This window comes from Aulonocara sp. 'chitande type north' Nkhata Bay, linkage group LG22 (genome assembly GCF_057382095.1).
Source record: "Aulonocara sp. 'chitande type north' Nkhata Bay isolate Kocher_YH1m ecotype deep benthic linkage group LG22, A_spYH_male_GT1.1, whole genome shotgun sequence".
Lineage (NCBI taxonomy): Eukaryota > Metazoa > Chordata > Actinopteri > Cichliformes > Cichlidae > Aulonocara > Aulonocara sp. 'chitande type north' Nkhata Bay.
The window spans coordinates 18,887,828-18,902,388 of record NC_141364.1 but is presented as its reverse complement, the minus strand read 5'-3'; the positions used below and the strand labels follow the sequence as shown (position 1 = coordinate 18,902,388).

Here is a 14,561-nt window from a genome sequence, read left to right as displayed (position 1 = left end):
GTCATCAGTGGCTTCCCACATAGGAATGAACAGCACTTGGTAATGCTCCCACCGTAAATGTATCTGCTCACTGTAGGATAGATGTACGTATGTAGGCCAGCTCGCAGAAGTGAGGCACCATGAATGATTAATAGAAGAGTTCACTCTCACATTACCGGAGTTGAATTAGCTCTTCTGGGCTGTTCGGGAGGATATTGAGAGATGCAGCAGTATGGCCTCATCCGACACTGACACCTCTGTTTCAAACTTTTTACACTGGACTAATGACCTTTCCACTCAAGAAGCAACACAATTAAGACTCTCTAAAGACATACCCCTCACGTATTGTGCATGACTTCTTTCTTTACTTATTTATTCAACAGGGACAGGCATGCCATTAAACAGCAATACACCAAAAATATAAGATGCAAGCGCCAGATTATACCAAACTACTAATTCACATCTGTAGTCCCAGCCATTCAAGCTGGACTGTGAATCTTCTCAGAGGATTTTCAAAGGTGTTGATCTGCTGTTTATAAAAGGGCTGAACTCTTTTTCCCCATTCTATTTGTGAATAAATAAATAAAGTTTATTCTATAAATGTAAAATATCTAAAACTGTATTTGCAATAAACTGTCAAAACTAAAAGATTGCCAGTAGAAAGTGAGTATGGTTTACTTGAGTTTAAAGTTAGTGCTATTTGTTCATTGTGAGTCCAAAGTACTTAAAATAACTTTATTTTTCTGAGAGATCACTTCTTAATTAATCAGTTCAGCTCACATATTAGTTGACATTAGTTCAACTGAGAACTAAAACACTGTGGCGGGTGAAAAAAAACCCCCCAAACATCCAAATTATTTTTCACTTGAGCTGTTCCTGAGTCACAGGTACTTTTTGTGCCAAACGTATCATCAGTAGTGGTGTGCGGATCGATACTGAAATATCAATTCTTCCGATACCAGCAATTTATGTTCTAGAATCGATTATCATATTATAATATCGATATTTTAGTACTCTGGGGTAAATTTGTAGTTTTTCCATTAAAATGAACGCAGTGGAAAGAAACTATACAATTCGGATCGTCTAATTTGGAAGGAACTACTTCCTCTTACGCCTTTCATAGTCATATGCGGAATAAGGCTGTATAAATGTGTCGCAGCCCCTGGCATTCACACTCACAACAATGGCTGAGCGCAAACAGAGTCCTGTGTGGACACGTTGTTGTGGCAACACCACTGACCTCGTCAAACACCTCAGAGTAAATCACATCACAGAATATGATAAGCTTATGTTGAGGTGAACAGAAGAGGAGGACAGGGACAGGTGCTGCTAGGGCGAGACAGATGTCTCTCGCAGAGTCCTTTAGTGCTGCAGGCAGGCAACATGCTCAAATAGCGCACAACATCAGTTTTTTTTTTCTATATGATTATTCTGCATTATTAAGCAATAAAAACAAGTTGTCTGATGTCCTCTAATCATTATGAAGCAATATGGTTATGTTATTATTACAATTACATAATACAATTATATATTGTATTATGAAATGCAATGAAACATTAAGTTTTTGTACAGAGTATCGGTATCGGATCAGTATCGCTGATACCACCCTGAATTTTGCTTGGTATCGGATCGGAAAGGAAATCAGTGGTATCGCACATCACTAATCATCAGTAGAATCGGTTTTTGTTGGGCCCTGATGGTTCATTAAACGCGGATCTTTGTGGTGAAGGAGCTCCAATGTTTCACACTGAGCCGCACTTCCCAGCTGTTTGTGCACGCTGGTGGGAGGAACTAAAAAGTGGGTGGAGTTAGAGGCAATGCATTTAGGAATGGGTCCCGAACCTATTTAGTTAGACGGCAGAGTTACCAAGAAGAGCTGGAAACACCTGCTGGTATCTTTGGGACAATCCGCTCCATATTTCTACCCTCTTACTGTCGAACTTAAATCTACCTCCAGGCTTCTTTTGTCTTCTTTTCTCCTATGAAAAACTTTAGAGCCAACTGATCTCTCACTTTCTCTCTCTCTCTTTCTCTATCTCTCTAGTCATCCAAAGTATTATCGATAAGGAGACATTGCACTACTACTATATTTTTTTATAGTTTCTATTTATTGTATTTTTTTGCACTAACGATGCACACCACGCAAAAGGACACGACCTATACGAAGATCTTTGTTGGGGGTCTTCCCTACCACACCACGGATTCCAGTCTCAGGAAATATTTTGAAGTTTTTGGTGAGATTGAAGAAGCAGTGGTCATTACCGACAGGCAGACCGGCAAGTCTAGAGGTTATGGATTTGTAAGTATCACTCAGTAACACCACAGCTTTCCACAGGAGTTTATATGCGTCTATTCGTTCCAGAAATTCGTGTCACCACGTTTCTTCTGTTAAGGCTCGCTTCTGTTGCTGTCTTGCACAACACCATGACTAGCATTGATATATCTGTGGGTCACGGGTTGTTTATGTTTTGATAAGCAGCTCCTGCTTAAATTTGTCACTGGCTTCTGTTGCAATCTCGCACCCACCAACTTGTTGCGCGCTGGTATGCGCCCCGACACGCATTTTTTAAAGGAGCTGTTCACACAGTGGCAGCTGCGGTGGGCTGAAAGAAAACTCTCGATTATGTCTTGATATTGTAGAGCAGGGTTTTCGAAACGGTCACAGTTTCTTCCTCTTAGGGTAGTTTACACCGTCTTGCTGAGACTTGTCATCAAACCTGAGAACCAAAGTGTTTAATGTTTTTGGGTTGTTTGGGGGGGGGTTTGGAGACGAGCAACCATCACGGTTATTCAATAATAAATCTCTTTATTTGTACATATACATATAGTTTGACTAAGCTGACCTTCATATACATGTAAGAGAATTATCCAAAAAAAGAATTATGGAAGCCAAGCCTGAGCCTTTATTTAAGTAACCTAATTTTATTCTTATCTACCCTTGATTTAATCAAATATTTACGTTTGTGTGCTGGGATCAACGTTTAACTTCACGTTTGCTTAGATCCTCTCTTTACTGCTCTTTCTAAATCATCTTTTTTTTTTTTTTTTTACCTTTACTTTATTGTCTCCCAAATAATGTTTATGGTCAAGCTCACATGAATCCCTCTGATTAGAATTAAAGGCTGTAAAAGGAGAACTGAGGGCTTTGGTTTGGTTGTGGTGGTCAGCCTGGCTACCGTTCACTGCTGATAAGTTTCATCACATCCACACGAGGGTGATAAATGTGTATGTGCTGTCAAATACCTGCCACTGTCAGTGATGGCCACACAGGCGCACACAGAAGGAGGCCTCTGTGCACACACACACATACCCACACACACACACACACTTATACTTCTTTGAAACATGTGGTTTCCCTCTTTCTTACAAGCTCCAATCATTATTGAACCCTCAACTGCCTTTAAAAACATCCTCAGCTCTTCGTTTATCCTTCTCTCAGGTGACGATGGCAGACCGTGCAGCCGCAGATCGGGCCTGCAAGGACCCCAACCCGATCATCGATGGCAGGAAGGCCAACGTCAACCTGGCATACCTGGGTGCCAAGCCTCGGGTGATGCAGCCAGGTAAGACCAGCCAGTAGGATGTTTGTTTGTACCTCAGGGTTTGAATCTTAAATATAATTTCAAGTTGTTGTTGCTAGAAGTCAGTTTTTGTCTGTATTTGAAGTTATTTTGTCTTGCAGGTTTTACCTTCGGTGTTCCCCAGATTCACCCAGCATTCATCCAAAGGCCTTATGGGTAAGGACTAACAAGTCGACATGTATTCATTTCCTTGAATAAATGATGTCTAATCATCAGAGTTGGAATGTAAGCTATAAATACACCTTTTCTTCCCCAATGATTGTCCACCCAAAAAAAAAAACCTCCAGTCAAAACTGCTTTTCCTAAGTTCGACTGTTTGCAGAAATACGTGTGAGTGTAAATACATTCTTGTGTGAGTGTGCTGAGTGGACAGTGATGGAAACTTTACAGCCTCACTCAATGTTATCTATCTTTCTCTGGTTCGACAGGCTCGCTCTCGGTTAAGCTAACTGTGCTGGTTTGTGGAATAGTTCTGATCAGAGAAAAGGAATTACCTGTAGACTCAAACGCACACAAACAAGCTCTCAAAATGGTGATTACAGATGCATGTACGTGGGTTTCGTTTGGACTTCTTTTTCATTTTATTTAAATAGAACTTAGCTTTGTGTGCCGTTATGAAGTGGTGTTGTTAGCTAAACCGTGTGCTTTCTTTACTTTAGTGATAAAAAAAAGTAAAAGAAAAGAAAAACTGGACTGATTGTTGTTTTTGTGGGGTGTTCTTTTTCCTTTTTGTGGAAGCGTGTCTACTTTGCAGAGGAGAAGATTTTTTTTAAATTATTATTATTATCATTGCTTTTAGCTTGTGGTTGATCTGTTTTGTTTAACAGGATGTGCTGTTACATGTTTCTTTCTCCTCCTTCTGGCTGTCTTGTTTGAGTGAGTGGTGACTTTTCTGTGTGGAGTTTCTTTCTTTCACCCTTGCCCCCCCACCCCACACTTTCCCCTCAAAATAACAAAGCCTATCACTGCTTGCATGTGCTCAGTGCATCTTCCTGCTGTTTCTTACATTAACACAACACGGCAGAGACCAACTTACTGTGAAATGACCTCTTGTGGTCTCTCAGCCTCCTTTTCTTCGCACTATTGGGAGATGCGAATGTCTTATGAATGAACCGAAAGCATCCCAGTTAAAATGTGAGCTTATATGCGTCTGACTACACCTGAACATACGGGGGTTATGGGGTCTCACTGTGCATCTGCACACGTCCACATGCACCCAGCTCAAGTCAGTCAGCACCAAAGTCTCCACTGTGACACAAACAAATGTCTGGATGTCTCTTTTTCTATCTCTTATTCTCTCAGAGCGAGCTTTCGTCACATGGGCTCGTGGTGTTAAGGAAAACAAGCGCACCCATTGTGCCACACAAAGCCCTGAATGCTGACAATGCAGTCGCATGAAGCTGAGCTGTGTGTGTGTCTGTGTTAGGGGGTCCAGTGAGGGTGCACGAGCTGTCGCTGTGTGTCATGTAAGAGCAGGGAAGAGCCCATTTAAACAGGGTCATGTGAGTGTGTTAGGGGCCGGCCTAACATATAGCCTTTAACTCTTTATCCCCGTTAAGTCGACTTTTGACGTCGCCTCTGTACACTTAATGACAGGTTTTTGCACATCAGCATATTTCAATAAAGGCATGGTTAGGCAAAAAGAGTTAACCTCCTTGGACCTGGTGTCCAAATATATGGACATCACATTTTGGGTTATTTAGACCAAAATACTCAATTTTGCTCTACAAGGGCCTGATGTCCACTTACGAGGACATTATACTGCTGCTGTTCTATCAAATTTTTAAACAAATATCCTCATATGTGGCTCTCATTTTTCTTAAAAACAAAAATAAGATAAAAAAATAAAATCGGGCAATTCTTTGTTTTTACATTCATCGGGCCCCAATATGCCCAAATATCAAAGAGAAATGAAAAATGCACGCCATGGAAGAGTTTGGGTCTTAGGACGTTAATATGAATTTGTACAAGTTATGAATCATACATGACTCATATCTGAACAAATGTAAGCACACTGTTAATCTATGAAAGCAAATTACAGACAGAAGTCTTTTTCCATGTACAATGGAATTAAGTCCAGATTTTAGTGAAGAAAATTTACTTAATTAAATGGTATTTTCCCCACAGTGGCTTTCAAAATCCAAAAAGGATGTCAATGTGGCTGTCCTCTGATAGTCCTGTGAGCAGATAGGCTTGCATAAACTGGCGGCAGTGTCGTCTTTTTTCCTTTTTTTCACATACCTGGTGAGGTTGGGAGGTGAATTCCAAAAGGGAATTTAGCATGACCCACTCCAGGGACAGCGGCTGGTGGGGAGAATTCACGAACACGTGTCAGGCTCCAACCCTGTCACTTCACCTTCAGTTTGAACATGGTGCAGAGAAAGTTAAGAGCTAGCCAATCAAATCATCTTTACAGTCGACCCCCACCTGTTTGCGGTTTTTCTGGATTTTCTGTGGAACTAACTGATTTTATTTTCACGACAAAATACATTTTTTATGATTAAAAAAGAAGGTGTGTTTCTCAACATGGGGAAATGGCATCAGCAGACACGGGGGCGGCTACAAAATATCCCAAGACCTTCAAATGTTTTAGGATGATAGTTTATGGTATATATGGTGTTTGAACTATTTAAATAGGCAGTTATAAGCATTTTTAGAGCGGTCTCAAGTGTTTGGTATTTGGTATTTGCAGCTGGTTGTGGCCCTTAGCCCCAGCAAATACTGGGGGTCATCTGTATTAAAATGATCCACCAAAGCGTTAACTGAGAGAACAACTTGGTTGCCTGTGCAGTTCAGTATTACATAAAAGAAGTTGCTGTGAAAAATCAGCCTGGTGTATATATACAAAGAAGCTAGTGTAGCTAATGCTAATCGCTAACTGATGCTTGGCCAGATTTCCTTGTAATGATTAGCTATTATCGCTATGGCGATCGCACCAGCAAAGATATCCCCCCAGCTGAGGAAATGTAACTGTGTGAATAGGGTTGTCATAGTATTAAAATGTCAAACTTGGGAAGATTTTGACCACATCCTGCAACAGCAGAAGTAATGGCAAAGAAGTCATATCTCAAAAACTGTTTAATACTTAAGTGTTGTTGAAAATGAAGATTCAGTGATCTCTTTAAAACGTGCTGTTCAGTGTTATGAATGTTAACTACTTCAGCTGTTAGTAACGGTAGGAGCTAGTTCAGTGCCTGCCTGGAGACCACTGTTGTTGTGATTTGTTGTGACTATATAAATAAAACTGGATTGAATACAAGCGTCACAAAGCGAGCTCAGGGGAGGCAGAAACCTGCTGTGGAGCAGAAGACCTCGTAAACAGATTAGAAGAAAAGCTGCAACGAGTAAACAATTAAACCTCATGACTTTCTGGCTGCATTCTTCCTACACTTGCCCCACTTTGCGTTCTTTCTGTCCTTGTCCCCACAAATATGTGGAGACATACACTTCTACTCTATCCGCAAGGGACTCTGCAGAGAGTCTGTTTTTAACACAATAACAGTAACTATATGCAACAGATATCCATCTTCTTCAGGGAGCTCCAGAGATGTAAGGCAGCCATTGAGGAAAATTTACATTCATAACCTTTGAGTACATCACACTGCTCGGATTAAGTTCCAATATCCACATAAACACCAGACCTTAATAAATTACTTTCCATGTAAACAGCTGACCCGAAGTCTTCAGTCTGATTTAGAGAAATACTAGTGTGTAACTGCAGCCACGATCTCCACAGCAGGGAATAAATTTGTTAGAAGTAAACTCAAAGTGAGAGAGGCTTAGGATGAAAGCTCCGGTGAAAGATACAATTCGCAAATCACAAACGTGGCAAACAGCGTCCTCTCTTCCTTTTGAAATGAATCAAAGAACCTCTTTAGATTGATGGTCCCTTGAAGTCACTTCAGCACTGAAGTTTGCATTTTCACAATTTTTTTTAAAGAGACAAACGATCACAGCTGAACATCCTTTTACATCCAGCGGCTCAAAAACTGAAGTTCTCCTCTGCACGCTCAGAAGATGTATCTGTGCTGCTGCTGTTGCTGTTAATACGTCCACACAGAGTGACTGGTGAAGGTTTCGCACAGTAACTTTATCCAGGTAGCCATCTGTGTTTGGATTATGACTATGTTACAAATATTTAAGTGCATCAGAATCACAGTCAGCTTGGTCGTAACAACTCTTTAAATTAGGAAATGTTTGTGACGTCAACCTCTCGCACTTTGATAACGAACAAGTCCACATGGCAGACAGCATGCAGGCTGGAAGACAACCTTTATTTAGCCTTGAACTTTATTGACTACTGGGACCTTCCAATAAAGAAACGCACACACAGGAACAGTCAGACCAGCATACCTGCACAAATCAGCTACATATACTTGGAATAGACTGGGATAACTTAAATGCTCTTATTTTATGACCATCTGCACAGAGAAAAGCCGTTTTTAGTTTGTTTATTTTAATGAGGCAGAGCTTTGCTTCCTATGGCCGAAAACACAACTTATGCTATGTGTATATCTGTGTGTGTTATTCAGTCTATACCAACTTATACAGCTCAGCACCACCAGTATCTTGTAATACAGATTTAATAATGTAACTGCAATAAGATCTAGGAGTCAGACAAATATTAGAAAGTGTGCGCAAAGATGTGAATATCACATTATGAGATTATTAGATTTGCTGTCTTGCACAATGCATTTTCAGAGCACAGCACTCTATGCTTGCATAGTGCTTAGATTATCGAATTATATTATTATAGATCTAGTACTAACATGAGATCTGAAGTCCTGTTAGGGGCTTATTTGCTGTGCTTTTCACACAGAGCACCTGTGGGTCAGCTGCTGCCTTTTTAACTGATTAATTCAAATCCTGGCATCAACTGTGCAAACAGAGTTACAATGTGTTTGTTGATCGGTACACTCAAACCACCCCCCCAAAAACTCAATAAACATGAAGTAGTAACTTTGAGTAAAATGCAACTGAAATATATAAAAGGTTTCTTTATTAAAATAATTAACAATTAAGGATAATTTGCTTGGTATAAACTGAATGAATGCCAATTAAGTAAATTTCATTGAACCAGAATCCCTTAATTATACTCATGTAACAAAATTAAATGGAAAACTTACACTTAATTAATTAGTTGATTTGTTTTTTTTGGGGGGGGGGGGGGGGGGGGGGGGTTTGAGCGTGTTAGACCAGCAAATACTTGCACAACTGAGCAGTCGAGCAGTGGGCGAATCTTCCACGCCTGTCATATGACGTTTTTCCTCTCTTGATAATTCAGTGATTTCACACGAGATAACAGCCTGTAAACATCTCTCTGCACCACTGCTGCTATATATTTTTTTTTTTTATTAGGCCAGTAAAATATCTAAAGCCTTACTGAGCCCACTGAGTTTCTTTAGTGCCACTTTCAAAGTGAGTTTTTTGAATCACATGATACTGAAAATGCTGCTTCAGAAGGTTTTCTAATTAGTTTAACTCTGAAAAAAAACAAAGAATCTTTTCAGGATAGAAATTTTCTTACCAGCCTTCAAAAATGCTCTTATGTGGGTATCTTTAGCAACAGCAACACCATCCCTTCACATTTCCACCCCTTTGCTTTTCACGTCTTTTTTCAGTTGAGTGATTGTGCTGTGCCCTCGTCATGGTTGTTGCTTTTGTGAAATGTTTTTTTCCTATATATCCTCCTCTCTAACACTTTGCTCTTTATGTTCTCTCCTGTTTTTCCTGGTCCACTGTTTTCGGTTGGGATGTGGATTGGATTTGGATAATGGAGTGCTCACAATAGGGTTGCCACGATAGAGCCCACTTTTTTTTTTAAACTTTCTGATCGTTTTCTCTCTCAATCCAGACGATAAAGTGACCACCTGATATCCACTGATTGTGCAGATTTTTCCTCAACAGATTTAACAGCAATCGTTATTTAAAGTTAGATGCGCGGCTGTTACTGGAATTCTGTTTTCTCACTTCGTTTGAGTTCAATTCGAGGAGAGGGGATATCAAAAAAGCAACATTTCTTATTTTTGCTTCTTACTAAAAAAGTTGATTTTTCACTTCTCTCATTCAGAATGGTGTAGATTATAAAAACTCCCTTCCTGCTTGCTGTGCAGCTGAGTTTCCAGACCTTATAGAGACTAGGGGCTGGGATAAGGCTATGTCATGGAGGACAGAATGTGCTCATTGTTCAGAATTGTTTATTTAATCGAAACATCCCTCTCAGTGCAGAGCCTAGTCCCAGCTCCCCCCACAGCCTCCGTGGCTCATTGTCCCGACAGAGAGGGGGAAATGGCCAGCAGCGTCCCTTTTTAAAACTGTCCAGCTGTCAAAGTGGCAGTGACATTTTCACAAAGCTTCCCTGGGCTCATCTACTCTGTTCACACACACACACCCCACCCCCTGCCACTGTAAGCCACCCGAACCCCGCTGCCCCTGCTCTCCCTCCAGCAGGCAGGGGACAGCACCAGAGTTAATGTACAAATTGACCATCAGATGAGCTGCAAGGCTACAAATCTCAACCCTCTTCTTTCTCTTTTGTCTCCACAACGCAAACTCAAACATGCCCCTCATGCTCTGCCTCATAGAGAAGATGATGTCAGTACTTCATCCAGATGTAATCATACGAAAGTTGGTTTTTTTTAATTAAGAAGGGAAACAAAGAAAAAAAAAGTCTGGGTGTTGAAAGATTTTCTCATGTTCTAGTCTTCTTTTCTAGTCAAACTTTTTCTATTTTGGCAACCCTATATTGTTCTAATCCTTACTAGCAGGCATTTTCTTGCTCTTCTTGACTGGTGAACTGGACTGGGTCTGGGTGGTGGGAGGGCGCTTGGCCTTAGTGTGGTGGAGTTGGGTTTTTGGGGGGTTGGGTCTTACTGTCTTTTTAATGTTTGGCACTGAATCAAACAACTGTCACATCTGTGTGTTTCTCCCACAGCATCCCGGCCCACTATGTGTATCCTCAGGCCTTCGTTCAGCCTAGTGTGGTCATCCCTCATGTGCAGCCTGCAGCCGCTGCGCCTCCCACTGCCTCATCCCCCTACATCGACTACACCGGAGCCGCCTATGCACAGTATTCTGCTGCAGCAGCCAACGCTGCTGCCGCTGCCGCCGCCGCTTACGAGCAATACCCTTACACCGCCTCCCCAGCGGCCACAGGCTACGTGGCCACTGCCGGATACGGCTATGCTGTCCAGCAACCTTTGGCCACTGCTGCCCCGGGCTCAGCCGCTGCTGCAGCTGCAGCCTTTGGCCAGTACCAGCCTCAGCAATTGCAAGCTGACCGCATGCAATAGCAGGTCCTGCAAGTGCTGGACATGCAGAGCAAGAAGGAGGCCCACCCCAGCTACAGCTGATCTGTTAAAAAAAAAGAAAAAAAAGAGGGAGTGGCATTAAGGGTGTGGCGTGTCAACAGCTCAAAAGCAGAGTTGCTTTAAAAAGGTGATGATGATGATGATGATGGTGATGGTGATGGTGATGATGGTGAGGTGGGAACTTTTTACAGTAACTTTTCAACTTGCTGTGCTTCAACCAAAAAAATGAAAAAAGAGAAAATGAAAAAAAGCCGCAGGACAAATAATGAAAATGGTTTTCTATTATTATTATCATTATTGTTGTTGTTGTTGTTATTACCATGATTATTATTATCATTACTATTATCATTGTAGTACAGTACTTATTTTTAGAGATCCAGGAACTAATCCCTGTGGTTGGTATAGGTCCTATTGCTGTCTTTAACGTTAGTTTTTAGGAAAATACTCCTTTTTTTCCTCTTGTTAGGTTATTTAATGCCCTCATAACATTTATATTTATTATTTGTTATTATTAAACACTGAGGGCTCTGCTTGTTCTTTTTGTCTTTTCAAGTGCATTTTTGGAAGTTGATATTTTCTGATAATCAGGGAAATGGAACGGTTTCCACTGTGTTAGCTATTATTTTGTGTGACTCGCCGTGTCACAAACATTTGAAGAACTACCTTATTATCTTCCTGATGCTGAATGTCCCTTTTTTTTTTAAACTCTGTGTCTCTCAACCTCTTGACCTATGCAAAGCAAACAAATCACCATGAGACAAAGAAACAAAGAAAAGAAACTGAAAATGTCATCAACTCTGACTTGACTCTTGGACTGAAAAAAAAGGGGGGACTTGGCAAATAAAACAAAGGCACTGACAAAAGGAGAGAGACTGAAAAATGGCTTCGGACAATGAGAAACACTAAATCTGTTGCTTTTCCACGTTTCGCTCATATGTAAACTGACACATACATCCAGAGCTGCACACATAGCAGTCAAAGACAAAGGCAAGCGCAGTCGTGCTTCTCTCTGTCTCTGCTTTTGAGAGAAGCAGAAAGAGGGAGAGCAGCAGCAGCTGCTGGTGGGGGGGGGGGTTGGACAGAGCCAGCTCCAGCGCCACACAGACGGATCACTCTGGAAAGAACGCTTCACTTGTGCTCGTTTGTTGAGTTGTCACATTTTAATCCCCGGCCGAGCCCTTTGGGAACCAACTTTAACCCCCACCCCCACTCGACTCATCCTCCACCCCGGTCATTCAGCACTGCCCCCGTCAGCATTTCCACCTCTGTGCTGCTGTAGTCAGGTACGCACTCACAAACACTTTCACCAAAGCCACCCCGACAACTGGCCTGCCTCATGTCTGTCAAGAACACCAGGTGGGGTGGGAGGATGTGGGTTTCCTCTTTGACGTCGTGTTGGTCTCTCTTAAATGTGCCTTACATTTTTACTGCTATTTAAGAGAGAAAAAAACTTTAAAAAAAAAAAAAAGAGAGATAAATCTACTATTTAAGATATTTATTTTTGAGGGTTGACTATGTTGACACTCTGAGAGTAGAGACTTAGTGGCGGTACTGTATTATTAATATGATGTACTCATCTCAAGGCATATATAAGTTATTGATTAGTTTTATTATCATTATTATCATTATTATTATTAATAATAACATAATCAACCAAAATGTTGATATAGGAGTTATTTAAAAATGTGCACTGTACTTCTATTTTTTATCTTTTTTGATTCTTCGGAACATGACATTAAATATCAGCTTCATGCCTTTTTGTATGGAAGAACTTTATTTAAATGCAGGTCTCCTTGCATGCAGACAGTACTCTGCCTCTTCTATGTTTAGAGAAGAGGAAAAACTAATCTTTTTTTTTCTTTTTGGTAAAAAGAAGCAAAAAAAAGCTGCTTTTCTCTACTAGAATGTATAGCTGTTGTCGAGGTTTCAGTAGCTGTGCTCTTTTTTTGCTTCATATTCATCAGATGGGCAATTTTACACTGTTGGGAATTTTTATACTTGAACTCTTTCTTACAAGGGAAATAAAATAAACAACAAAAAAAAGTTTAATGAAGCTTTTCATTGTCACTGGATGAGGGCATGTAAAGTGTTGTTATTAAATGCAAAGGTCCTGTTGATATTAAAACCTTTACTTCAGAATATCAACTTAAATTTCTCAAATTGGAATAAAATGTTCGATATTTAAAAAGGCTGCTTGTCTTTTGTTTACAGAAACACATACTGTGGTTACTGGTCTTTCTCCACAAATACACCTCAGTCTACTGTTAACAGATTTCTGCTTTGATATGTATGAAAATCCAGAGTTGGTTATAAACAAAAGAATATGATTGGCGTGCATGCCAGGGGGAGTGGTCAGGGAGTGTGACTACAGGCTGCTTAGTAAACAATGAAACTGTCAATAAGTAAAATGCTAATGCTAATGCAAATTTGCTATCATTTCATTGTGATCGGAAGTAAATGTACACTTTTTAAATAATGGTGCTGAACAGCTACCCCTGTTTTACAGTGTGATTTGACAAGACATAAACCTATTAACTTCTCATTACTGATGAAGATTGACAACAGTTGGTCGTTTCTCTTTGCCAGAAACAAAAGAAATTGTTTGACAGTGCTCACTGGACTGACCAATACTCTATGTGAAAGACCCCAGTTTGGGTTCAAACCAGTAACTCTCTTTCTGGGAGCTTAAGCTGCCCAATAACCCTTTAGCCTGAACCATGAAATAATTGCCACAGAATTCTATTTTTTGAAAATGGATTGTTTATTTATCCTTTTGACAAATAAAATAAAAATAATTCAATATTAATTACATTAGATATTATATATATTATATTTCAGTATTGATTGTATTTTATTTAGCATGTAATTGTATTGTAATCTATTTCTTAAAAATGAAATATACAATTTATTTTGGTTTATGGGCCCCTTTTCCATTAGTACCTACTTGGAACGACTCAGACCTGCTCAACACAGCTTTCCGGGGCGATCGTGGCTCAAGAGTTGGCAGTTCATCTTGTAATCGGAAGGTTGCTGGTTGGAGCCCCGGCTCCAACAGTTTCGGTCGTTGTGTCCTTGGGCAAGACACTTCACCTGTTGCCTACTGGTGGTGGTCAGAGTCCGGCAGCCTCGCCTCTGTCAGTTCGCCCCAGGGCAGCTGTGGCTTACCATCACCAGTGTGTGAATGGGTGTATGACTGAATGTAGTGTAAAGCGCTTTGGGGTCCTTAGCGACTAAGTAAAAGCTCAATACAAATACAGGCCCCACTGTCGCCAAGTGCTTGCTAATAGGGGTCATTGGATTATTGGGGTTTCCTCTGTATTATTGTAGGGTCTTTACAATATAAAGCACCTTGAGGTGACTGTTGTTGTGATTTTCGTGCTATATAAATAAAACTGAATTAAATTAAGATGGGTTAGTGAAGAGCACCCATGTCAAACTAAATAGAAGCAGCTGTGTCCGTGTCCAAACCAAGAAGGTCTTTCAAATGAGGCCACTGCCATGAAAGGTTATGAAATGAAAACAAAGTTGACCATGGATATTTAAAAAAACAAAACCCTGTTATAAACATAAGAATAGCAAAATTATATTTTTTAACAAGTTTTCATAATTTCTGAAATGATTGTGAAAAATTGTGTTTATTTATGTTTGAACATAAATATGTGACTCTGTAAGTCTGAGTGTGCGTGGTCCC

At 40.4% G+C, this 14,561-nt stretch overlaps 1 protein-coding gene across 1 annotated transcript; it reads left to right on the top strand.

Annotated features, from left to right (window-relative positions):
- The first annotated feature begins 1,756 nt into the window (after positions 1-1,756).
- rbm24a (RNA binding motif protein 24a) lies at positions 1,757-13,058 on the top strand. Its single transcript, XM_086280351.1, has 4 exons — positions 1,757-2,278; positions 3,419-3,542; positions 3,662-3,716; positions 10,495-13,058. Exons 1-4 carry the CDS (start codon positions 2,111-2,113, stop codon positions 10,850-10,852), a joined length of 705 nt encoding a protein of 234 aa, XP_086136477.1. The 5' UTR covers positions 1,757-2,110; the 3' UTR covers positions 10,853-13,058.
- The last annotated feature ends 1,503 nt before the right edge of the window (positions 13,059-14,561 follow it).